This window comes from Chenopodium quinoa, unplaced genomic scaffold, assembly GCF_001683475.1.
Source record: "Chenopodium quinoa cultivar QQ74 unplaced genomic scaffold, ASM168347v1, whole genome shotgun sequence".
In the NCBI taxonomy this organism is placed as follows: domain Eukaryota; kingdom Viridiplantae; phylum Streptophyta; class Magnoliopsida; order Caryophyllales; family Amaranthaceae; genus Chenopodium; species Chenopodium quinoa.
The window spans coordinates 6,643,058-6,668,736 of record NW_018743920.1 but is presented as its reverse complement, the minus strand read 5'-3'; the positions used below and the strand labels follow the sequence as shown (position 1 = coordinate 6,668,736).

General features: G+C 35.1%; 5 protein-coding genes and 1 non-coding gene across 6 annotated transcripts; 4 read left to right on the top strand and 2 right to left on the bottom strand.

Moving 5' to 3' along the window:
* Positions 1–16: 16 nt before the first annotated feature.
* Positions 17–2,905, bottom strand: LOC110688225 ((+)-neomenthol dehydrogenase-like). Its single transcript, XM_021864943.1, has 5 exons — positions 2,793–2,905; positions 2,396–2,639; positions 1,676–1,753; positions 1,402–1,587; positions 17–1,147 (listed from the first exon to the last, which is right to left on the bottom strand). The coding sequence occupies exons 1-5, from the start codon at positions 2,816–2,818 to the stop codon at positions 770–772; spliced, it is 912 nt and encodes a 303-aa protein (XP_021720635.1). The 5' UTR covers positions 2,819–2,905; the 3' UTR covers positions 17–769.
* A 1,955-nt stretch (positions 2,906–4,860) lies between these two features.
* Positions 4,861–7,487, top strand: LOC110688223 (non-specific lipid transfer protein GPI-anchored 2-like). The gene is made up of 3 exons (XM_021864939.1): positions 4,861–5,462; positions 6,783–6,839; positions 7,107–7,487. Exons 1-3 carry the CDS (start codon positions 5,084–5,086, stop codon positions 7,253–7,255), a joined length of 585 nt encoding a protein of 194 aa, XP_021720631.1. The 5' UTR covers positions 4,861–5,083; the 3' UTR covers positions 7,256–7,487.
* Positions 7,488–11,358: 3,871 nt separating this feature from the next.
* LOC110688221 (F-box/WD-40 repeat-containing protein At5g21040-like) lies at positions 11,359–13,778 on the top strand. The gene has a single exon (XM_021864937.1). It carries the CDS (start codon positions 11,860–11,862, stop codon positions 13,564–13,566), a length of 1,707 nt encoding a protein of 568 aa, XP_021720629.1. The 5' UTR covers positions 11,359–11,859; the 3' UTR covers positions 13,567–13,778.
* An 84-nt stretch (positions 13,779–13,862) lies between these two features.
* Positions 13,863–18,483, top strand: LOC110688222 (GDSL esterase/lipase At1g71250-like). Its single transcript, XM_021864938.1, has 3 exons — positions 13,863–15,233; positions 17,180–17,821; positions 18,047–18,483. Exons 1-3 carry the CDS (start codon positions 14,828–14,830, stop codon positions 18,271–18,273), a joined length of 1,275 nt encoding a protein of 424 aa, XP_021720630.1. The 5' UTR covers positions 13,863–14,827; the 3' UTR covers positions 18,274–18,483.
* A 3,230-nt stretch (positions 18,484–21,713) lies between these two features.
* TRNAV-AAC lies at positions 21,714–21,787 on the top strand. The gene has a single exon. It is a non-coding gene; the product is annotated as a tRNA-Val (tRNA).
* LOC110688575 lies at positions 21,723–22,744 on the bottom strand. The gene has a single exon (XM_021865343.1). The coding sequence runs from the start codon at positions 22,742–22,744 to the stop codon at positions 22,289–22,291; it is 456 nt and encodes a 151-aa protein (XP_021721035.1). The 3' UTR covers positions 21,723–22,288.
* Positions 22,745–25,679: the final 2,935 nt, after the last annotated feature.

Here is a 25,679-nt window from a genome sequence, read left to right as displayed (position 1 = left end):
TTATTTTATATTTTTAAGTGCATCTCTTTCCATAATCACTCATTTTTCAATTGTATCACTTCATTTTTGCTCATTTTTTATGGGCGCTGAAGTCGCAGATGTTTTTCCCTGGCACATCTTGGCATACATACGTCAGAGGAGGACCTGCCTTCTTCATCAAGATCTCTTCCAAGAATTGTCTGAGGCTCTGAGATCCTTGGAGTTCACATACTCAATGGCCAGCTTAATTATCCGGCTATGCAGAACTTGTTCAAGCCAATAATTCCTCAAAAAAAAAAAAACAAAAAAAAAACCTAGGAACACACGCTTATCCATCAGGATGATGAATCTGATTCCGCCTGTGCTTCTTCACATCCTTGGTCTTGGAGTAATAGCACTAACATGAAAAAGTACCAAAAGAACATTCATGTTGCGAATTGAATGATGATACAAAAGAAAAAAGATCAGTCAGATGATGAATCTGATTCCGCCTATGCTTCTGCAATTCGCAGTATGTTTGGTTCTTGGAAAATATAAGATGATTACAGATACTGCTAGGTGTTTGATCTTTATCTCTGTTGCTTTTATTTACAATATGAGTTATATGACATGTAGATGCTGACCATTAGATTATGATACTACCATGACCTGTGGCCAGAAGTTTTGATTATTTTTATTGCAAAATTGTCTCGAGTAATAAATTTGAATTTTCAGAAACGAACAGATTGGATCCTAATGTTCTTTGGAATCAAACAGCCCTCAATTTGTTATTCTCTCCTGCTAGATGAGATCAAAAGCTAGCTACTTTCATCTGGTCGAAGTAGCACCCTGTAGGTCCACCTTCAGGTGACAGGGCCAATCTGACTGGTGCTTTGGCTCCGTCTTCCGGACTCATAGGTCCTGTATGCCAAGCTAAATCTGTATCAACATAGCCTGGATGAACACAGTTTATGTACATTTCAGGGTATTTCCTAGCAAGAAGTCTGGTGTATGCATTAAGTGCTGTCTTGGAAATGCCATATGCTGGTAACATCAAGGGCCATCCATTCTCTATCAATGTTTCTTGCTTCACATCTTGCAAGAATTTTTGCAGTATCTCATGAATCTCGGCTTCTGTAAGGTTCTCTATATTAGTAAACTTGCTTCGAATCTGATCATTTGGAATTCTCTGCATAAGAAGAATCGACATTATGATATATGCATCAATTTTTTTTCTAGAGCTGATCATGGTCCAAGCTGGGATGAGCCAGATATTAGGCACTAGGACTAGGCATCTCATTCGGACCTGACTCATCAACTTAGGTCACATTTCGGGCTAGGCAGTAGATAAGAAATCCGGCTTTGTCAACCTGGACTAGCTCTAGTACTTATAAACATGTGTAATATGTTTGTGACAAAATAAAGGTTATTTGATTCACATACCCATAATTCTCCTCTAAGAGAGGAAATATTTACAATCCTTGCACCAGTAGTTGAAAGCTTTAACAATGGAAGCAAAGCTTCAGCTACTTCTTCTGCACCGTAGTAATTAGTGTTAAAACACTCTTCTGCTTTCTCATATGTTGTTTTCATTACCCCTTGAACCAAACTAGCTGCTTTCCCTGATTTCTAGTTAAGGGACAGGAATAAACACCATCAGTTAGCTTGTTTACTTTTAGGACAGATGATTGAATAATAATGTATGTATTAACCTTACCCAAGTAGCTGCATCAATATTTAAGGCTCTTAATCCTTCATCATCAACCTCCATTCCAGAAGCACCAGCATTGTTCACCTGTGAGCATGCAGTATCTTACTGTCAGTCTTCAGTGACAGCAGAGCTCACCTGCAGACCATGGGGTCAGCCCGGATGGCGTGGCTCATAAGGACAAGCTCGTGTTTACGAGCCTCCTGCTTGACTGATTGAAAACACATGCTATGCCTAGCCCAAAGATTATATTTGGTAAGCTTCACATGAAACCCTCATATGTTATGGTTGTGTTTTTGCTTATGTTCTGTTACAAAATACCAACATTATGTTCTTTTTTGCTCTTTGATCAATTTAAGTTGCCAATAGTCCAACTTATTTTTTGATTCAGTAGCAAATGTTCAATCTATTCTTTTCACATACGTGATACTTGTACGTGTGTAGGAGATTTAGAAATTGTTAACAGCTAAGTACACTAGCATTTGATCTACTTTTTGTAATTTTTTTAAATTAAGCTAGTTAACATCTAGAGATGGTTCGGCCTAAGCCAAGCTTGCCTATCTTAGGTATAATAACTAGCTTTTTAGTGATTTCCCAATACCATCGATTCGTGTGGGGGACTCAACCTCGGGTCTCACCCCTAGACCGACGGGTAACTACCAACTTAACTACCCTTGTGCCCAGTTATTCTACTATGTCAATGAAAAATCTGATTGAAAGAAAACATACCAAGATATCTAGTCTCCCAAACTTAGCCTTAATGAAATGAACCAATGAGGTGATGCTATTAATATCTGTGACATCCATCTGATGGAACACCACATTTGAGAGGCCTAAGCTATGAATCTTTGAGGTGGCCTCCACTCCTCTTCTTTCATCTCTCGCCGTCAACACCACCGTCACCCCAGCCGCTGCCAACTGCCTAACGATCTCGAATCCGATGCCTTTGTTAGCCCCGGTGACCACCGCAATCCTGTCAAATATACATATACCATCGTTAAAGATGTGTCATATATACAAATCAATGTTGTCAAAAAAAAAAAAAAAAAATACAAACCAAGGAGCTTTTTTTTTTTTTTTTTTTTTTTTTTCTCTCTATTTTCTATACCTACATAGAATATTTTACCTTTCATATTTCTCATTATTAGCCATTTTGGTTTGAACTGTAGAGTCTAGGAAGAATACTTTATTTGAGTAAAGAATGATAACAAAACATTATAGATGTAAACTTTGATTAGCTTTTTCTTGGACTCATTAACAATTAATATATTAATTTACAACTAATACAAATTTTGTTTTTATTAAAGTAAATCATAGTGAACAACAAAACTTTAGACATTTTTTATGAGGTAAAAACAAAGTTCAATATATCCGTTACATATTGTCCCTTTCTTTGTTGAAAAGGTTGCAATTAAAGAGCAATCACATGATTAGCTTACTAATGATTTTCTTAAAAAACAATTTTCTCAAGGATAATCATGACACAAGCAATGTCTTTATTTTTTCCCTTAATTAAGATTAAGATAAAAATAGAAAAAACAATCTTAATAAGCGCTCCTAATTTCCTATCATGCACATCCGACCGTTATTTTAGGTACCAGCCTTTTCAATTCGTAAAGGAAATGGAGAGTTCTATACACTAGTCACTAGTAGTCGCGTTGTTGGTCGGTGTTGCAAACTTGGAGCAGCTCCATATTTCATTCCTAACAATTCCAAGTTTAGAAGATTTTTCATTTAATGCATCCATATTGTTATAATATACACAGCTCATATGGATCAATTCAATACCAGCTATCTACCACAAGACACAAAAAACGCTTCCACATTGCCTAATTATATCTAACCAATAATTATAAACTAAAGAAAATATAAATAAGGTCCATAACTTGTGGGAAACAAATCAAGCAATACATATTTGTAGGCCCATATAACGCAATATATATGCTGTCTTTTAGCAAGATGAAAATGAGAGATCTCTACCTATATTTTTCTACATTATACTCCGTCTATTATTATTACTTCGTATTTTTTTTTTAATTAAGTTCAATTAAGTTATTTTTGTTTTAAACTCTAACGAATTTTAATTCTAAGATTAACTAATTGAACTAAAAATGTGTATAAAAAAAAATAAAAATAAACTCAAAACGTGTAGTTTATTAATTATATGTAAATTCAATGCAAAAGAATCTAGTTTACTCAATGAATGTACATGCAATAGTGCATGGGTCAATTTTTTTTTTTAACCTATTTTGTGTTTTTTCCTAACTCCTTAAATTCTCTTCACTCTCTAATCTAATAGGAAAATTTCCCGAAAGTACAAACAAAAATGTCCATGATCACAAGAAAGTTTCAAAATTACTTCTAATTTTATTTTTGGGGTGGAAAAACGTTTAACATTGTACAAGTATTCCTTATGGTATTAGCTTTTTTGTTTTGGCAATGCTTATGGCATTAACTTATGAAGATGTTTGCCTAAAAAATGTTGTCACAGCTTTCGAAGTGCAACCTACATAGGTGTATCTTCAAGAAGAAGAAAGCAAATTAGCTTGGTATAACTTGTGGACAACAAATATTGCGGTCCACTTGCATGTGGGCTTTTACATTGGAGTTTCGTTGGTAGTTGGATGGTGTATCATTCTCTTAAAATTCAGTGTAAGCTTGTAAGGTGCTCCGAAATTATAATACTCCCACCGTATTTAAATAAAAGTCACATTTTTTTAAACACTTTTTTAAAAGGAAAATTGTAATCAGTATCATTGATCTTTACATTACTCTCAATAGACGGTTAAGATAGATAGAGTTTAGAGAGGTTCAGATGTACACAATCTTATCCTACATTAAGAAATACCTAAAATGATAAATATACAAAATATATCATAAATCTGCGATAAATATTTTATATTTTTATAATATCTATCAGCTTTCAAATATTTATTTTGCAATGGAATTGAGTTGAACAAACACTAGTAATTTATATATATATTTTTTTAATTTTTTTTTTAAGAAACAAACACTAGTAGTTAACTTATGATGACTTGTTTGACCTAAAACTCCATATTAGTAGTATTAATAAATTAGTTTCAAAATGATTTCACTTTAGAAAAATAAAAAAAAGTTGAAAAAGTGAAAAATAAAAAAGAAAAGTTTGTAATTGTCACGACATCTTTCATGGAAGAGGCAATAGTGAGGTGAGCACATTGAAGTCCAAAAATAATAAGATAGTTGGAAGTTAGGTTTTCACATTTATTAATTTTTCATCTAATAAATTCTTATTTATTTATTTATACCTTACTCTTAAAATAAATATACCATCATATTCTTTCATATATCAACACCACAACGTTAAACTCTCTTCACTCTCATCAGCCAAAAACAGAGCAACCCCAAAAAACAGGGGAACAAGAAAAGAAGCAAAATATGGCAAATTTCTCGAAAACTACGATGTGGGTAGTTGTGATTTTTGGGCTGATTTCAATCGGAAGCTTGAATGTGGAGGGTCAGACGGCGGTTCCGGCGCCGTCGCCGGCGGAGGGGCCGGGCACGGCGGGGTCAGACTGTATGAGCCTGATATACAATATGTCAGATTGTTTGACTTATGTTGAGAAAGGGAGTAAATCAGCAAAACTTGATAAAAATTGTTGCCCTGAATTAGCTGGAATGTTGGATACTAACCCAATTTGTTTGTGTCAAATGTTGGGTAAAAATAAGGATTTTCCAATTGATTTGGATCTTAAGAAAGCTCTTAAATTGCCTTCTGTTTGTGGACTTCAAACTCCTGATGTTAGCTTGTGTTCAGGTATGTATTTGTTTGTTGGATTTTGAAGTTGATTAAAGGCTTGTTCGTTACCGTTTTGAGTTTTTGTTTACAGGTTAACATTTTTTGTGAAATGTGTTCTTGTTTTGGGTTGGTTTATTATGTATGCTAATTTTTTTGGGGTCTTAAATATAGTGTTAAATATAATAGTTATAGTAGAAAGATTTGGAAGTATAATTAACCAAGTTAACTAGCAATAATAATGTATGTTTTTATATTATTTGCAATTGGTAAAGCTGATTGGTATGGTGATGTTAATATGATAATCATATGATGGTGTTTTAAATGTAGTTACTTTATTGTATCAAAAAAATCTAATGATCTACAGTAAAAAATTGTCATTTTGTACTTAACTTATATAAGTACATTGTTGATATTTCACCGCTTGTTAGTTGCCTAATTTTTAAGGTGATTTAGTCGGATTCTTTAAAAATCATGTTATACAGTTAATAGTAGAATATGTTTAGGACAACATACGAGGAATTCAATTGATTGCATGACCTAACATGTAGGTTTTCCTTGACACTAAGCTCATTTTTTCTCAAGATGAACACATTATTATTGTAACTTTAGTTTCAAAGGCTAAAATTTATTCAACACCAAACCCAAAAATTGCTTGATCTAACCTCCCAAACATGGCAATTCTAATCTCTTGAAGCATTGAATTGTGTGCTCCAGCCTCTAGCTCATATGCTGTAGCATAAATGCATAAGACAGAGATATGGTTATCTGGTAAACTGTACATTTATTTCATAGCAATTCTGAATCTTTAAGTTGGTGGGGTTAGGGAAGTTAGCCATTAAATTTTGTATCAGTACTAAGTTAACTAACACTCCTGCAACCACAGTATCATGACACTACTTCATTGATTATTTTTTCCAGCAACATCTGTCAAATGAGTCGGTCAATCGGTTTCGGGTCAAATAACCCCGGTCCAATGTAGGTCGGTATTAGGGTCAAACTATTTGTTTTTTTTTCAATTCGAGTTTTGTTCAAGATTCTACCTATTTTTGGAGCGAATTTTTAGATTGGGTAAAATTTTGCAAGCTCTAAATATGACCCCTTTTGCAAATCAGACTAGCCAAGGCCAATCGGACCATGACTGTAACACTATATCACATGTTAAAGTTCAATTTCTTATAATTTGACTATGTAATGCGAAATGTTAGTTTTTGGTTTAGTAAATATGGATTTGACATGATCATATAAATGAATTCATGATAATGTTGTTCATTTGAAACTATATCTAAAAATATTAGTGTTAAATTTAGAAGAAGATCTAAAGTTATATTTGTCTTACAGTGGCTGGATACCCAGTAGGTGCACCATCAGCAGGAGGACCTTCATCGGCACCACTAGGTAACTCCACCATTCTTGGTTACACACATTTTATCAATAAGAACATCCAATAAAAAAAAAAAAAAAATTCACTTTTTGCAATATATTTGTTAAAGAATATAAATTTCATCATTCTTTTATATACTTGATTGTTGGGTGTTAACTTTAGGAGAAGTACGCGAATTCGTTAGCAAGCACACAATATAAGTGCGTAGACTTATAAGCTGTATAACTCCCTTACATAGTTTTAGCTGATATCTTTTAATCCAAATATACATTCTTTTGCAGCCGGGATGTCACCGGATGCAGGTGGAATGTCGCCGGAGGCAGCAGGAGGAGATTCAGCAGGGAAGAATGGAGCCTCATCAAGTGCACATTTCAATGTAGCTTATCTTGCTGCTGGCTTTGCAATGGCATTCACGTTATTTAAACTTTGAAGAGTAGATCAAATTATGTCCTTTGAACCGATGTTCATTTAGTTCGTGTTTGCTTAAATGCTTTGATTATACTTCCCTATTTATTTGACCATTTCATTCACATTTGTATTTGTTGCTGTACTTAATTTTAGCTCCTAGTTCAACTATTCAAATTAATAATAATAATTAAGGCAGGAGATTTTATTCAATTATACTATGGAGTATACGGAGTACATTTTTAAGTGTTGACCAATTATGTTTTTGAAGAATTTATGTTGTGATGGAATATGAATGCATCATCCCCTGATCCCCCAGAAAACGTGACATCTATGAAATTTTTTCTGAAATTGATCCATATTAGATCTAGGCCTTGGGTGCTGGTGCTGTCCATGCCCAGCTCAAGGCCCAAAGGCGTTGCTGTTACCCACACAAGGCACAAGGTTAAGGTATGGTCCTATGGACACTGGTCTAGCGGCGTTGTAGCTTAGTCAACGACTCAACAGCCAAGGCGCTAGCATAAATCATTGACAAAAACGCTTCATCCCTTAAAAAAACACCTATATATAGTCATCAAACTTAGCATCTTGACTCGTCTTAGGGTATTTTCGGAAAGATGAGACATGAATATGATCCTAATAAAACATGGTATGACCAAGGTAGGTGACTTAACATATTACTAGGGATGCCTAGTCATGTGTCAAGACAAAAATTAGATGACTTTGAGTCTTTGACCACCAAATAGCATGCTCCCTTGGGAGCATAGAAAACACCTTGATGCCTAACCTTGCTGAAATATTTTCCTAGAGGATAAATTAAAGGCTATTGAAATAATCAAACTATCTACGAATATTTTGGAATCAAGGGTTGAAAAGACAAATGATATATATGTTTTGGTGAAGTAAACTTACTAGTATTATCTTTGTGGAGTAAGTTTAATACAGTATCACAATCTCCACCATTTTCATCTTACTTTTTAATCATTACAAATTTAAGATGAATGAAAATTATCGAAAAACTTATTCTATTTGATTATGATTTCATAATCACCACCATCAAATTTCATCTCACTTTCAAGAAAACTCTTTTTTTTACCCGTATCATTTAAATAGTTTTTAAAAGAGTAAAATTCCTTAGTAGATGTATGAATGTACCCATCTACATCATATGATTGTATACACATACTTGAGGGTAAAGGCTACACATACAACTGTTGTATGTGGTCCCAACATACAACTTTAATTTGTCATGTTTTTATTGGCTAGAATAATAAGACCAAGTTCCATTAAATTCATCAATTTATATTTGACTTATAATTCTCCCCTCTTTTGATGATGTGTCAAATTTCTGTTGGTGTTGTATGTAAAGACAACATATAATGGTTGTATGTGTATCAAAAATTTCCACATCTAATCTAATTTTCTAATATATCTAATATATATAAATGAAGTACGCATTTTTGGAGAGCATTGGGAGCGCCACGTAAGAAATATACTTATTTTGACCAATAAGAAGAAAAATTTGTATTTTATTTTTGAATTAAAAAATTATGTCGCCACCAAGTTTAAAGTAAAGAATTAGATTTGATATATCTAAAATTTTAATACCAAGTAGATTATAATTCACGAATTAAATTATTTTAATGAAAAAAAATAAAGTAAAAATATAGGAAAAGATAAATGTATTAATTCAATACTACGAGTATAAAAAATCTAAAAAAAAGAATATACTAAGAAATATTTAAATGATAAACGCTTATAATAAAGTTTGATACCTATTATTATAAGGTAAATTTTGATAGTATTTATGATAGGATATACAAATTGTTCGTTAATTATAATTAAATTAAAATTTGTGATACCTACCATTATAAATTAACACATCATACGACACAAACAAAATTTCGTATTAATAAAAAAACCCCATCAAGCGAATTTTGTGTTAGTAATTTTGTGTTAATTTTTGGTCATCAATGGTCGGGTAATTTTTAGCTTAATTTTTAAAATCCTATGTTTAAATTAGTATTTCTAATTATTACTTACATTGTATTAATTTGGGATACTCAACGATTATATGTTTATGTTTTATTTACTAAAATGTTTTTTTACATGCAGATCTAACACATCATTCGACACAAACAAAATTTCATATCAATACAAAACCCCATCAAGCGAGTTTTGTGTTAGTAATTTTATGTTAGTTTTAGGTCATCAATGTCCGGGTAATTTTCAAAATCTTATGTTTAAATTTATATTTGTAATTATTAGTTACATTGTATTTATTTAGGATACTTAACGATTATTTGTTTATGTAATGGCATACGATTAGATGTTGTATACTTAATATATGGATGGCTTTGGTTATTTTTGGAGATGATGAAAAAATTCCAATGCATAGATTTGATTTTATATCGCCACAATTTTTCATTCATTTATTGGTAAATATATTGATTTATTTTATATAAATGTAAACATTTAATTTATATCAATTTCAGTTTGGCTAACATTTCACGGTTCAATTTATCCATTGATGTAGTAGGTTGGTTGTGGACAAGGTTGGTGATTCTATCGAAATAAAAGATACGGTAAAACAATGAATAATGATTTAGGATTTACATTATTAAAAATTTATCATTTCACATTAAAGATTTTATATAACGAAAAAAATATCATATTTTGTCTGAAATTATTAAATACAATAAATTAAATAATTAAAAATCTTAGATGAAAAAACCGTGCATCGCACGGGCTTCCATCTAGTATATATATATATATATATATATATATATATATATATATATATATATATGAGAGATTTTTTCCCAAGATTTTAGAGAGCCACCTAGTTTTTTTTTTATTTTTAAAAAATTATTAGAACGCCTTGTAGGATTAGTATTTTTGGAGTATTACGTATAGGATTATGCCACGTAGGATTGTTATTTTAAAGCGCCACGTAAGATTAAAATTAAAAATTTAAATTTAAAATAAAAATGAAAATACTATCTTTTTAAATTTGTAATTTTATCTAAGAGAAAAGACACAACTTATACTATTTCTTATGTATAAAAACATATTATTAAACCTAAAAAAAATGAAATTCACATTCAATTGATATTTAAAAAAATTGGATTAGATAAAAAAAATAATGAAAATATGGCAATTTATTTTAATTAAATATTTTATAAAAATGTCCTTATAAAAAAATGAAATCACGTTCAATTAAAAAAATATATCAGTTTTCTTTAAGAAAAAAAAAAGAAAAATAGTTTTAAATTAGATACAATAAATAATAAAAAACTCATTGAAATTAAAAATATATCCTTTCTCTTTTTCTTTCTTTTAGAATTAAATAATTCAAATGCCATTAATAAAATTGGCGAATGAGATTTTAAAGTTTAAATTAATTAAATATAAAATATTATCTTTTAATATTAAGAATTTCATCTAAATATATAACGAATGAGATAAAATTCACAATTTATTTTAAAATAGATAAAATAAAAATTTTAAATGATAATATGATATGCTACGTACAACGAATAAATAGAGTAACAAATTTTATCACAAACATACGAAAAAAAATATAAGTTGTAAAAAATACAAACAAATCGTGCATTGCACGGGTTTCATCTATTTTTTCCTAAAGTGTACCTCATTAAATAGTTTACCTAGTAAATTAAAATCTTGTCAAAAAAAAAAAATAAAATTAAAATTAAATTCAATTAGCATCATAGAGTAAGACCCGTTCACTTCACCTTATTTTTGCCGAATTGAAATTATTTTACTGAACTTAATTTATTTTTGCTGAACTTAAATTATTTTTGCTGAACTGAAATTATTTTTGCTGAACTGAAATTAATTTTACCGAACTGAAATTATTTTTGCTGAACTGAAATTAATTTTACTAAAGTGTAATTATTTTTGCTGAACTGAAATTATTTTTACTGATTTTCTGTTTATATTTCATTTTTATAGTTACCGAATTTTACTGAACTGAACTTATTTTTACTGAACTGAACTTATTTTTAATGAATTGAAATTATTTTTGCTTAATATTTATTTTTTATGGTGAAGTGAACCTGGCTTAACTAGATAATAAATTTGAGAAAATTGTGTGGAGATTGTGAATATGAATAAATTACCAAATCAAACGGTTCAAATTGCATCATCAAATCATCATAAACCGTCCATCAGTATTGGTGCCGGGACACTTATTTTCTCTCTCCTCTCATTCTTCCTTCCTACGTTCATTCTTTCGCTCGATCTTCGCTGCTGCTTTCTCGTTGTTGTTGTAAAGGTAATCTTCGCAATCTCCCTTAATTCTTGGGACATTTGGATTCTTTCCCTTTTAATTTCTTTGCCTTTTCTATTGTTTTCTGCCAAATTATATCCCAATTTCTTTTAGCTGCCCCAATTTTCCAATTACATTTAGGGTTTGATTTCTGGGGTTTTTGCGTTCGATTTTGATTGATATTGAGGGTACAGTTGCTGGGGTTCGCTTGATTTTTTTTTCAGAAACAAAATTTGAAAAGGGTTTGATTTGTTTGAGCGTGTTTGATTAGTTTGACAAATTTTGGTGCTTAGGTATTCAATTGTACAGTAATTTTAGAGTGTTAGGAATATTCTTTTATGGCATTTGAATGCCAAAATACTTCTGAAGTTTGTTTGTCGAAGAAATTATCGAATTCTACTGCTCATAATCCATTGAAAGAACAATTTGGGGGTGTGAAATTTGGAAAAACACCTGTTCGTTGTTATAGTAACAGCAAGAAAGGTATTTGGAGAAAGAAAGCTGAGGGGTCTGAAAAATTAGTGCCTAAATCAGGGTTTGGTACTGATAAGATTGTTGGAAACTTAGTTGGTACTGGGAATTTGGTGACAACTGATGAGGGGGATGCCTCGGAAAGTCGTTGGTCTATTACCGACCTTCCTCCGGCTTTGGTTGTGGAGATTCTGAACTGTTTAGACCCGAAAGAGCTTGGCATTGTTTCGTGTGTTTCAACTACCCTTTATAAGATTGCATCTGATCATCATGTATGGAAGGATTTCTATTGTGAGAGATGGGGTCTTCCGATAACTAAGACTCTGAATCCCGGTTTATCTGAGGAGAAGTCATGGAAGGAACTCTTTGTGGAGAGAGATTTTAGGAGCAAGACCTATCTAGGGCGTTGTAGGCGTGATTATTTGACTGGCCACACAGAACCAGTTCGTGCTGTATTCCTCCTGGTGTCTGCAAAGCTTGTTTTCACTGCTGGGTATGATTTTGTAGTCCGGATTTGGGACATGGAAGAAGGGTTGTCTATTGCTTCATCGAGGCCTCTTGGTTGCACAATTCGTGCTGTGGCTGCTGATACAAATCTGCTGGTAGCTGGGGTGACTGATGGTTTTATCCAATGTTGGAAGGCTGTTGAGGGAGTCTCTCACTTGTTCGACCTTAAGGGTTCTTACTGTGAAAACTCTGAGTTTAGACTCTGGGAGCACGAGGGACCGGTGGCTTCTCTCGCTTTGGATATTTCAAGGATCTATAGTGGATCTTGGGACATGACTGTGAGGATATGGGACCGTGCCTCGTTGCAGTGTGTTATGGTCTTAAGGCATAGTGACTGGGTATGGAGTATTGCACCTCATGGCACTACTTTAGCTAGCACATCAGGTTCCGATGTTTATATTTGGGACACTACTGATGGAACTCTGGCCGCCATCATTCCTCATGCTCATGCTGGAAACACTTATGCCATAGCAAGGAGTTATTCAGGAGACTTTCTCTTTACTGGAGGAGAAGATGGATCAATACACATGTTTGAAATCTCAGAGTGTGCTGATGATGGCGTCTTGAAGGTGGCTTCTTGGATCCCACATTCAGGACCTGTGAATTCGCTTGCATTCGAGTTTCCATGGGTTGTATCAGCTTCTAGTGATGGGAACCTTTCTCTGATTGATGTTAGGAAACTATTGAAATCTAACCGGCATTGTCTGATGAAATATCGGAACAGGAAGGAGGCAACAATTGAGCCTCCTCAGAGGATGCTGCATGGTTCTGGGGCTAGTTTGTTTTCTGTGAATATTGGTGCTGATCGTATTGTTTGTGGAGGAGAAGATTGTGTCGTGAAGCTGTGGGACTTCTCTCACGCTTTAGAGAGAGAAATGAGATCTCGTGCTCAGAAGGCTATTAGGTTGGAGAACAGGTTGAGGCAGCGTAGGCTCCAAGCTGAGATGAACGCGAAGAGTGGCAAGGCCGATAAATGTTCAGTGGCAGCAAAGAAGAATCCCATAAATGGAGATCGAAATGGCATTTGGCACAGTAAGCGCAGTGTTAATGGGAAGGTGAAGGCGTAGCAGAATAATTTGTAGCCAAGGATTTACTTCTAAGTCTCTCAAGATTTTATACTCTTTTTAGTTACATCAAAGTACAAAATAGGTACAAATTTCGTAAGTCAGATCCTGACTCTGATGTGATCTACTTGACAGAGGCACTATATCAGTGTTTTATTGCATGCTTTAGTACTAATTTGATATGATTGCTCATTCAAGGAAATATTGGTTTTTCATGTTGTGGAGTATTCTCTCCTTCCTCTTCGTATGGCCCTGTTATTTGTTTTGAGGTATAATTGCTTACTACTTCGGTTGAAATCAGCCACAAACATACAATATGGTTATGTTTGTAACTATATACGACGTATATGGGTTTTTGCGTCTAGTGTGATTGATTTCTAGCATCCCGGTACCAAAAATTGCTGTTTCTTCTGCAATCATCACCTTGGTGACTTGGTGTATGCTGCCTTTGCTATTATGTCTTTGCTTTCGATTGAATATCACTGATTCAGGGATCCATACAATCTTAAACATGTAAGCCTGCCTCTTTAGGGCAAATTTGTTGGATGAATCGGGCCTAGCCTTTATCTTTAGGCGCATTTGAGTTCCTCAGCTAGTGCAGCATTCCAAAGGAGTTTCCATACTATCGATTATTTTGGTTAGTTTTGATGAAAATTAAGTGTTTGAACAAGAGAATTTTATCTCCGGACCATTACTATTTCATTTTTTTAGAGTAAGTTGCTGTGGGTTTAGGAATTTGGATATGGCTCAATTGACTCGTACTCTATCACCAAATTCGAATGAAATATAACAGTAATGTGTATTAGTTAATGTTAATTAATAAGCTAAATAATAATGGATTTGAACGTAATCCAGTCAAAAATTCGACTCGAACAGCCATCAAATTACATGAACTTTAAAAATGTATTAAGTTGGTTGATGATTATAACTGCATACAATTTCATTTCCATATTCAAATTAATCAAATTACTCCCCTTATCTCCAATATTGTTGAATGCACAATACTGAATACTCCATAACAAACAAACTCATAATCTGCCACTTGCCCATTTATTATAAAATATAAAATAAAAAAAAGAGAGTAAAAATTCTAAAGTTAGTTACGCATAAACCCAACAATTAGTTTGATAATTCATCATAATATACTCTCATACTTAACTTCCTCCTCCTTCATCTTCTTCTTCCTCAAAACTGTTTACTACCAACTTCCTTGTTACCAGAAAATTAAAATCAACCTTGAAATTTCTTCTTCTTTTTAACCAAAATGATAGACTCAGAACGTCTTTTTGATATTGTATTTCACCCAGCAATGGCTATACTTGGTATTACCTTATTCATTATTGCTGTCACTCAAAAGTCTCATCACCCCCCTCCCCCTCCTCCTGCTCCTGCTCCTGCACCTTCGTTTCCGCCTTCGCCTTCGGTTTCATTTCCTAGATTTCTGGTTGAGGATAATGTTCGAAAGAACATCATCGTCAACAACAATGGCAACAACAACAACAACAACAACAACACTTCAAAATCAATGAAATCGCCGGCTATTTTTGTGATGGGAGATTCTACTGTTGATTGTGGGGTGAATGCTCTGTTTTACCCTCTTCTTCGCCGTAATTTGTCTCTGTTTCCTTGTTCTAAGAGTCATCAATCCACTCTTATTCCTCATTTTCTGGGTATTTTCTCTCCCCTCTGTTTTCTTATTTCGTTTTCTTGCTAATTTTCAACTGGGTTACTTCTATTTTTGTTAGGCTTCTTTATTGATTCTGAGATTAAATTCGTAAAATCTACCTGGTAGTAATTTCTTTTTAGTGGATTATGACTCGCATTTAGCATTATTAATTACTTTTAGCGCATTTATTTGATTCTCTGTTTTGGTTCTATGCATGACTGTTTGAAGAAATCTTGGGTTATTTGATAATCTGCTGTTTTTTTCCCCTTCTATTATGTTATTGGCATTTTAATTAATTCTTATTTAATCTTCATGAGCCATTTTCATTTACCAAATTGTAGGTAGCTTATTGTAATTTTTGTTGCATTAAAATCCAAGTATTTGATTATTATGACACATCTAATGTATAAATTAGATTGTTAAATATGCATTACACGGAGTAAGTAATTAAGTATGTATTTGATCAGATTAGAAGTATGCGTAATCAAGGATGTGAAATAATAAAAGTTGCATGTCGATATACATCCGGTGTAGAGTTAGTCATATATGGATTATATGACTCAGTTAAATTTTGGATAAATTGAGCTAATCGAGTTTATCGTGAATCGGGTCTTGTGATTATTGGTCGAGTTAGGATAATGAGTTAAGTTTCGGATAAAATCGAGCTAATTGAGTTTATTGTGAATCGGGTCTTGTGATTATTGGTCGAGTTAGGGTAGTTAAGTATCAATCAAGATAGCCACGATATATGTAATTACACTATCGTAATTTTATACAATTATGTGACATAACATACGTTTAGGAAATAGTACAGTAACATTATTTTTAAACTTACTCATGACAAGTATATTCACTTAACCATCAAAAAAAGTACAAGTGGCAATTCTAACTAACCCAAAAAAAAAAAGAAAAAGAAAATTAAAACAGTTAGTTATAACAGAATCCAAATATCAGTTTCTTCTTCATCCTCACTTCACAACCTTCTTCACACCCTCAACTGTTTGCCGCCAAATTTCTTCTTCTCTCTCTTTCTTCCTCTCAAAAAAAAAAAAAAAAAAAAAAAAGAAGATGAACAAAGAAATAATAGCTGGGACATTGTTGTTAATGCTAACAACTGCTCTAATTGCCATGATTATTCATGTTTCTCACTACGGCAGCACTGCTATTCATCATTCGACACCAACGTCGTCTTCGTCGCCGCCATTTTCCTTTCTCGACAGTCTTATTCAATCTTCTGATGATGATACCACCAACAACAACACTTCGAATTTGTTCACTTCATCATCATTGAAACCTCGAGGTTTCTTTGTAATGGGGGATTCTTCAGTTGATTGTGGCGGGAATACACTATTTTACCCTCTTCTTCGCCATTATCATTCCTTAATTCCTTGTTCTAATGGCTCTTATTCTACCCTCATTCCTTACATTCTGGGTATTTTCTCTCTTTCTTGATTTGTTTTGATTTTCAATTCTTGCTGTTTTTTCATCTGGGTTTCTTGAATTTTTTTTACTTGATCAAATTCTGGGTGTTCATTTCATGTTAAATGCTTAAAATTCTACCTGGGTTTATTACATTGCTCGAAATTAATGTTGTTTTCTTTAATGCTCTGTTTTTTCCCCCTGCTTTTTCTGGGTTACTGTATGATGATAACTCTATTATAATTTCATTGAGCATCAGAACTTTTGTTGTTACTTGATTGAGCCACTACCATATCTTATGCACAATTATATGATAACTCTATTATAATTTCATATTATTGGGTAGTTTGAATTGAATATTGTATGACACTGATGTTTGAATGATATAGACCATGTAACTTCCTAAAATGAGCTAGTTGTATATGTCTCAATGTATGTAGTCTTGTATTATTAAATCTTCTTCTGCTCTGAATTCATTTTTTTGGTAGTTACTGATATATAAAGTAACATTCCTGTGACATGTATATGCAGCCAAGAAGATGGGTTTGCCTAACACACCAACATTCTATGAGCAAAACGGCACAATTCAAGGCATACTAAGCGGGATCAACTACGGATCAGCTCAAGCCACGATCCTCCCCTTCGCGAACATCCCAACTTTTCAGTCCCTTAACCAGCAGCAAAGGCAAGCATTTGAGACAATCCAACTGCTGCAGTTACAACTAGGTGAACAGGAAGCACACCAATTCATCAGCTCCTCAATCTTCTACCTTTCCTTGGGCAAGGATGACTACATCAACTTCCTCTTTGGGAACTCATCGTTTTCCTCAGGTTACAATTGTGACGCACAGATGGTTCCTAGGCTGCTGGTCGACGAGCTGACCAATGCCTTGCGAAACCTGTATGACGCAGGTGTGAAGAAGATTGTTACCATGGGAGTCTACCCTCTTGGATGTGCCCCTAGGACAGTGGTTAACTGGTACTTTCTGACTGGAAGAAAAAGGAGAAGGGTGAGGGTTTGTGTCAATGAGATTAATCATCTTATGATGCAGCATAATCGTCTCTTGAATGATCACATCGTCGACCTCAATTTGCAGTACTCTGATGCTCAGTTTGTGTTCTGTGATGTTTACCAAGGTTTTATGCAAATCTTGTCCAATCCACAAAATTTTGGTAAGCACTTTTGTTCTGTTACACTGGCCCAACTCAATTAACCTATGATCTTACAAGCTATGTATGTCATAAATCATAATGTTGGTTATATAATTTAGTACAGAAGTAGTAGTGTAGTACAGCTTAGTTTTACATCTGCAATAATTATGTATATAGACTATGATTTTGAGTTAAGATATATAATTATGTTAGCATTGATGGTGTATAAATATTGGTGGGTGGTAGGATTTGGTGATGCAAGAGGAGCATGCTGTGGAAGAGGGTGGCATGGAGCAGCATCCGGGTGCGACAACATGGAGATGGCTTGTAATCAAACTTCATCTCATGTGTGGTGGGACTTCTACAATCCTTCTGAGGCTGTCAACTCTCTGCTGGCAGACTCCGCTTGGTCCGGTCAGCCATTGGGTGATATCTGTCATCCCTTAAGTATCCAAGCACTGGCAAACATGTAGAGCCTTCATGAAGATCAAACAACATAGCTAGATTCTGGCATACTAGCATTATAGCTTCTATTGTGAAGATTTTAAACTTTCTCTAAATGTTGATTTTACAGGTTAATCTTTGCTACTGATGCAGTAATGCCAGAACATAAGCACATAAATGTTTTCTGCTTTTTTAGGATGTGAATTAGGCCAAGTAATTGTTACAGGCCCATAACTTTTGAGGTACAATAGTTATATGAATATGATGATATTTCTTATAGGAAAATATTTTTTCTGCCACTGAAAATTTCTTTTAGGAAAATATCTAGTATAACAATAATATAGTTATATGAATATGATGTGGATTCTTAAGGACAGTGATCAGTGTTCGAGTCCGGACAACATCATATAGGTTATTTATTATTTTTTTTAATTATTACACTAGTCACAATTGTACACAAACTGTACTTTTTTTCCCCTAACATAACAACTTGAAAGTAATTAAAAGTAAGTGAATGTAGAAAGTAATACTTTGAATGTAGGATGGAACTTGGAAATGTATCATATTAACTATATTATTAACAAAAACGGGTATGCAATAGGAGTAGTTGGTTATTTGTATAACACGAGAATCCAAAATAAGCTAAGAAAAGCAGAAAATTTGATTATGCTATGGTTAGAAAAGTAACACAATTTATTTATGCATACAAGGTGGAGGATACGTTGTAGGTTATGAAGGATTGGATTGGTGTTTTCATCATTTCTCCGGGAAAACTACTTCCGAAAATTTCATCTTCAGTCACTTTATTTCCATTTTTCCTATTATATTGTTATACTAGATGAAGCTTGTGATGCATTTTGTTTTATATAATATTTTTTTTATAATTTCTATAAAATATTTATAATTTTTTTTAAAGAGATTTTTGTTAATTACTACCCTTAAATTTTTTTAATTAAAACTCCTTAGACTTGATTAATTGTAACGATTACTACCTAATTGGATGTTCGTTGACGGGGAGGAGCGCACCTACAACTTGTACATAAAAAATGTATTAGTTACAGGGTGAAAACTATAATCCGGCACGACAGCACCATATACTCCCATTGAGATTGAGAATGATGAGTAAGTGATACAAGTCAAAAAGAATTACTTCAAAAGTAAGATTATATAACACGCTTTAAAGAGGATTTGTTTATGAAAATCTGCTAGAAGAAAAAAATTGTCACCAGAAGATACAGCATAATCTAAATTTGTCTTGTATGATTGAAAAACAAACATCTAAATTACACAAATTTAAAACAAATGAATTAAAAGACTCAACCCAGGTAAATGGTGTGAGTTTGCAAGCATCTAATGAACGACCATTGTAAATATGACGCTCAAACTTCCTCGTTGCTAAATTGTAAACACAATGATCTCTACCATCTCGTCTAGGTCCCGTGAACTTGGTAATACCCTGATTATCAGTATAGTAAATGCAATTAGACTTAAAGCCATTGGCAAGAGAAGGAGATACCTCCACAGAAAAGGAACAGTTTGAACCTATGAAAAATGCTCTATTTTCCAAGCTTGACACTTCCTTAACCTTTCCATTATTAACATTCAACTCAAGTAGCTCAAATCTTATAGTGCATCGCCGATCTTTAGAAAGCATCTTAAAATATCGAACCACTTGACATATAATCAACAATTGTCCTAGAGATTTCACCAGGTAATAGAAGCATTTATTACCAAGTATGGTGATCAAAGCCAATTGACTTCGCTTGGACTTGTCTTTCATAAGATAGGTTAGCCACCACTTGAAAATGAGGACTACCTTGGGCTGTCTCAAATTTCACAATCCAACCATGCTCTACAATTTTAGTCACAATCTCTTCTAGCATATTACCCCAATCTCTCATCTTTGATTCACACTTCAACTCAAATATAATAAGAATCCAAAAATATATATTAGCAACTAAAAGTGATTTATACATAAAACATCACACAAGCAAATTGAACACAAACATTAGAAAAGTCTGAGAACTCTGAATTAAAAACAAGCAAACACGAAGCAACTATTAGCAAAGAGTATTACCAACAACTTAAAAAGCTGGTTGCTTTTGAATCCTGCTCCACCCCTTCAATTCCTGTCAAAATAGGGTATCAGATTTCATAGTTCAATTCAGGGGGCTAAATTAAAACTTTGTCTGCCATAATAGACGGCAAAACTTCCTGAGGGCACTCCTCCATCCAAATCAGATCCCCTGCAAAGGGCTGGTTTGGCCATGAAGTGAGCCACTTTATTACATTTCCTACTAACAAAAATAAAAAGGTTTGGCTAAGAGCTAAAATGTGATTCACAATCAACTGTCTCTGATTTTACCTTTGCCTTAGCTTGTAGGAGTGTGATTCCACCATCACCTAATCAAAAGCATACTGAAGTCGAATAAGAACATCCCCACTATGATCCCTCACCACCATGCCCAGACCCCCACAACCATTATCCACAGCTGTTGTAGCTTGTCACGTTCCATGGCTCGCCCAAACAACAAACCGTTCTCTCACACATTCTTACCGGATCAGCTTTTTTCTTCTAGAACACCCAGCAATTCCGTATATTCCAATTTTTCCATAAGCTCATTCGCTAGTCCATTTTTTTAGCAAACAACTCAATTATGTATAAAGTAACATTCCTGTGACATGTATATGCAGCCAAGAAGATGGGTTTGCCTAACACACCAACGAACATTCTATGAGCAAAACGGCACAATTCAAGGCATACTAAGCGGGGATAACTACGGATCAGCTCAAGCCACAATCCTCCCCTTCGCGAACATCCCAACTTTTCAGTCCCTTAACCAGCAGCAAAGGCAAGCATTTGAGACAATCCAACTGCTGCAGTTACAACTAGGTGAACAGGAAGCACACCAATTCATCAGCTCCTCAATCTTCTACCTTTCCGCTTGGTGGGTGGTAGGATTTGGTGAAGCAAGAGGAGCCTGCTGTGGAAGAGGGTGGCATGGTGCGACAACATGGAGATGGCTTGTAACCAAACTTCAGCTCATGTATGGTGGGACTTGTACAATCCTTCTCAGGCTGTCAACTCTCTGCTGGCCGACTCCGCCTGGTCCGGTCAGCCATTGGGTGATATGTGCCATCCCTTAAGCATCCAAGCACTGGCAAACATGTACAGCCTTCATTTATGATCAAACAACAAAGCTATCAGCAGAATTACATGTCTGATTTTGGCATACTAGCATTACAGCTCCTACTTTGAAGATTTCAAACTTTCTTCAAATGCTGATTTTCTAGACTAGCTACTGATGTAGTAGTATCAGAAGATTCAGAACATAAGTACATAAAAATTCTCTGCTTTTCTAGGATGTGAACTAGGCCAAGTAATTTGTTAGACTTCAATTCAATAGTTATATGAATTTGATGATATTTCTGTTAGGAAAATATTTCGTCTTGCTAATTTTTAACATAAGGTGTCGTGGTGTAGTTGGTTATCACGTCAGTCTAACACACTGAAGGTCTCCGGATCAAGTCTGGGCGACGCCATTGCATATAGTTTAATGTTTTTACATAGTTCATAGCTGCACACAAACTGTATTTTTTTTTTTGTTTTTTTTAAACATAGAAACAACTTGTATTTGTAATGAGATTATTACCTTAAAGGCTTAAACTCCCTTCAATCCAAGATGTCCTGTGTAGTATGATACCGCGATTAATAAAAGAAAGTGAATGTAAAAAATAATACTTAGAATGTAGGGGGGAACTTGGAAATGTATCATATTAGCCATATAATTAACTATATTATTAACAAAAACGGGTATACAATAGGTGTAATTTGTATAGAACGAGAATCCAAAGTTTCTTAAATATCACCCCAAACCACATAATAAGCTATCACGTACTAGAATAGTATAAACTTCGTAAAGGGTTGACTTTTTTTGTTTCTTGATTTGGAGTGATATTTATGAAATTTAGGGTCACTAAGACACTAATAATAAGCTCATAGTATACAAGATTGTTGAAACCGTATTTACTGATGATACAAAATTAGATTAGCTGCTCTTTACTCATGATCTGTTGTTGAGTTCTTCTAGTGGCTCTAATGTAGCAAAAAATCGACAAAACGAAAGCAGTAGCTAAGCAGCCAATGATGACACCACCACCAGCTACAGATTTATCCGTGTGATGGTGTGCATGAACATTCTCCAAATGGACCTCTTGATGTGGACTAAGCTCCTCTCCATGAGCATTCGTCGTCTCATCATTAGAAGAACTCGCGTTTTCATGATGATTCTTCACACTATTGTGACTACTCTCTGGAGCTTGGCTAGGGCTAACAGAAGGAGCATTGCTATGTTGAGACTTATTAGCCCCATGGTGACCGAACTTACGTGGCTCGGGCACCATCAAGTCACTCGGACCGTTGTTTAAGGTCTTAACCTTAACAACTAACAACGACGAATTAAGGAGTATTAGCACAATAATACTTCTAAGAAGAGCCATATTTTTAGACGACACAAAATAATTAGGTTGATAGGTTGGTTTATTTATAAGTATAGTGAAATTAAGGGCATTAATTATGAAGGATCCAATAATCACGTAGATTCCTTAGTAGGTTCCTATATGTTGGTTTGGTAGGCTGGATCTTTTAATTATAATGTTTTAAGATAATGAAATTGTCTGCTAAAAGGGGATGAATCAAAGGATATCCACGTGCAACTTGTAGAGTGTTGTGCGACAGCGGAAGCAAAGGTCGAAAACAAACAAGAAAACAATAAAGAAATTCAATGCAAACAATAAGAACAACACCAAGAATTTACGTGGTTCACTATCGATGTGATAGCTACGTCCACGGGCACCGAGATCGAATGATTTCACTATGAACTGCAAAGATTACAAAGATGATTCTTGTATTTCTCAAGAACGGCTCTCACTCTCTCTCTCTTAACCCTAATACTAATATTAGGGAGGTTTTATATTAATCCCTAAAATAAAAGATACTTGGGCAAAAAGATAACATAAAAGATAACTTTAAATCGTAAAATCCGCGTCTCCGCATTTTTCCTTCTCCGCCCGGTCAGACCGGGCAAGGTCTGCCCGATCGGGCGCGAGAAGAAAACTCCATACGAATGCTTCAACGTATCCAACCCCCACCGCCCGGTCAGACCGGGCAAGGTCTGCCCGATCGGGCGAAGGCTCGCCCGGTCGGGCGAAGGCTCGCCCGGTCGGGCGCGAGAGCAGCTTCTTCAACGAATTTGCCAGGCACCTCTTCTTCTTCCGCCCGGTCAGACCGGGCAATGTCCGCCCGATCGGGCGGACAAAGCTACGAAGTACGAGTCACCTAATATACTTATCAACAATCTCCACCTTGACGAGAACTCGTAGTCAGCAAACGACCCCATCAAGACATAGTGAAAAAAACATCTCAAGCCAAACCCGATGCAAGACTCATGCATAAGCCATACATCCCGATAAGTCTTCAACCAAGACCCATCACATACTCGTCTCCAAGTATAACAACTCATAATGCTCCACCTGCATCACAAGCCCCGGGCAAGCTCCACCTTAAGGCCAACACACCTACACCAGGAGCTCCCCAACTTCGCCCCTCAGGGCCTACTACATCACGTAGTAATCAATATTTAGCAAGTCTAAGCAATGTTTAAACTTGCTAAACGGAACAGGCTTAGTGAAGAAATCAGCCGGGTTGTCAGCAGTCCCAATCTTCTTCACCTTAATCCTCTTGTCAGTACGCAAGAAATGATACCTGACATCAATGTGCTTCGTCCGATCATGGTGTACTTGATCTTTAGCTAAGCAAATCGCACTTAGACTATCACAATACACTGTAGCAAAATCCTGTGCAATACCCAGTTCACCTACTAGGCCTTTGAGCCAAATAGACTCCTTAGCTGCAGAAGTTAGAGCCATATACTCAGCTTCAGTAGTTGACAACGTAACTGATGACTGCAATGTAGACTTCCAACTAACCACAGAACCACCCAAAGTGAACACATAACCAGTCACAGACCTCCTGGTATCCACATCAGCTGCATAATCAGAATCACTGTACCCAGTGACCAAGCATTCCCTACCATTCCCGTACACAAGACCAATATCAGTTGTCCCTCTCAGGTAGCGAAAAATCCTTTTCACCCCTTGCCAGTGTTCCCTCCCAGGTCGAGCCATAAACCTGCTTACAACACTAACAGCATGCGCAATATCCGGCCTAGTACAGACCATAGCATACATCAAACAACCAACCGCGTTTGCATATGGAACTCTAGACATATAAGACAACTCCTCCTCTGATTGAGGTGACATAGACAAAGACAACTTACAACTAACAGTAGTTGGCGTACTTATAGGCTTCGATTTTTCCATCCCAAAACGAGACAGAATCTTTTCAATGTAGCTTTTCTGAGTCAAGAAAAGCTTACCTCTAGCCCGATCCCTGTAGATCTCCATACCCAAAATCTTCCTAGCTGCACCCAAGTCTTTCATGTCAAACTCCGAGTTAAGCATCTCCTTTAATCTAGCAATATCAGATTTATTCTTTGTGGCAACCAACATGTCATCAACATATAACAAAAGATAAATCATGGAACCATTATCCAGCTTACTATGATACACACAGCAATCATATGAATTCCTGTCAAAACCTTGTGAAACCATAAAAGAATCAAACCTTTTGTACCACTGTCGGGGGGATTGCTTAAGTCCATACAATGACTTTAGCAATCTGCAGGCATAGTGTTCCTTTCCAGGAACTTCGAATCCTTCGGGCTGCTTCATCAGAATCTCCTCCTCCAAATCGCCATGAAGGAAAGCCGTTTTAACATCCAACTGCTCCAGCTCAAGATCAAAATGTGCTACAATTGACAATAACACACGGATAGAAGTATGTCGAACCACAGGTGAGAATATCTCAACAAAGTCAACCCCTTCTACCTGACTGAACCCCTTAGCAACTAGCCTAGCCTTAAAACGTATTTGCTCAGTTTCCGACAACCCTTCTTTCTTCTTGTAAATCCATTTACAACCCACAAGCTTCCTCCCTTCCGGTACCTTTACCAGTTCCCACACTCTGTTCTTGTAAAGAGACTGCATCTCTTCACCCATTGCGGCAAGCCATTGCGCAGACTCACTACAACTAATTGCTTGTTTATATGTGGCAGGTTCAAATGACTCTACATCATCAGCTACACTCAATGCATAACCTGTCATCGCATCAACACAGCAATTTCTTCCCTCCATCTCTTCAATCAATCTAACAGGCTTCTTGATAACTCGTTTAGGCATCTCAAGAATGGTGTCAGGTTGACTAGATGACCCCTGATTAGATTGCTCCACCTCATCCCCAGAGTTAGAATGAGTAGGAGTAATCTCAGGTTCAGGAGTACCCGGCACTGGAACATCAGCATCATCATCAATATAT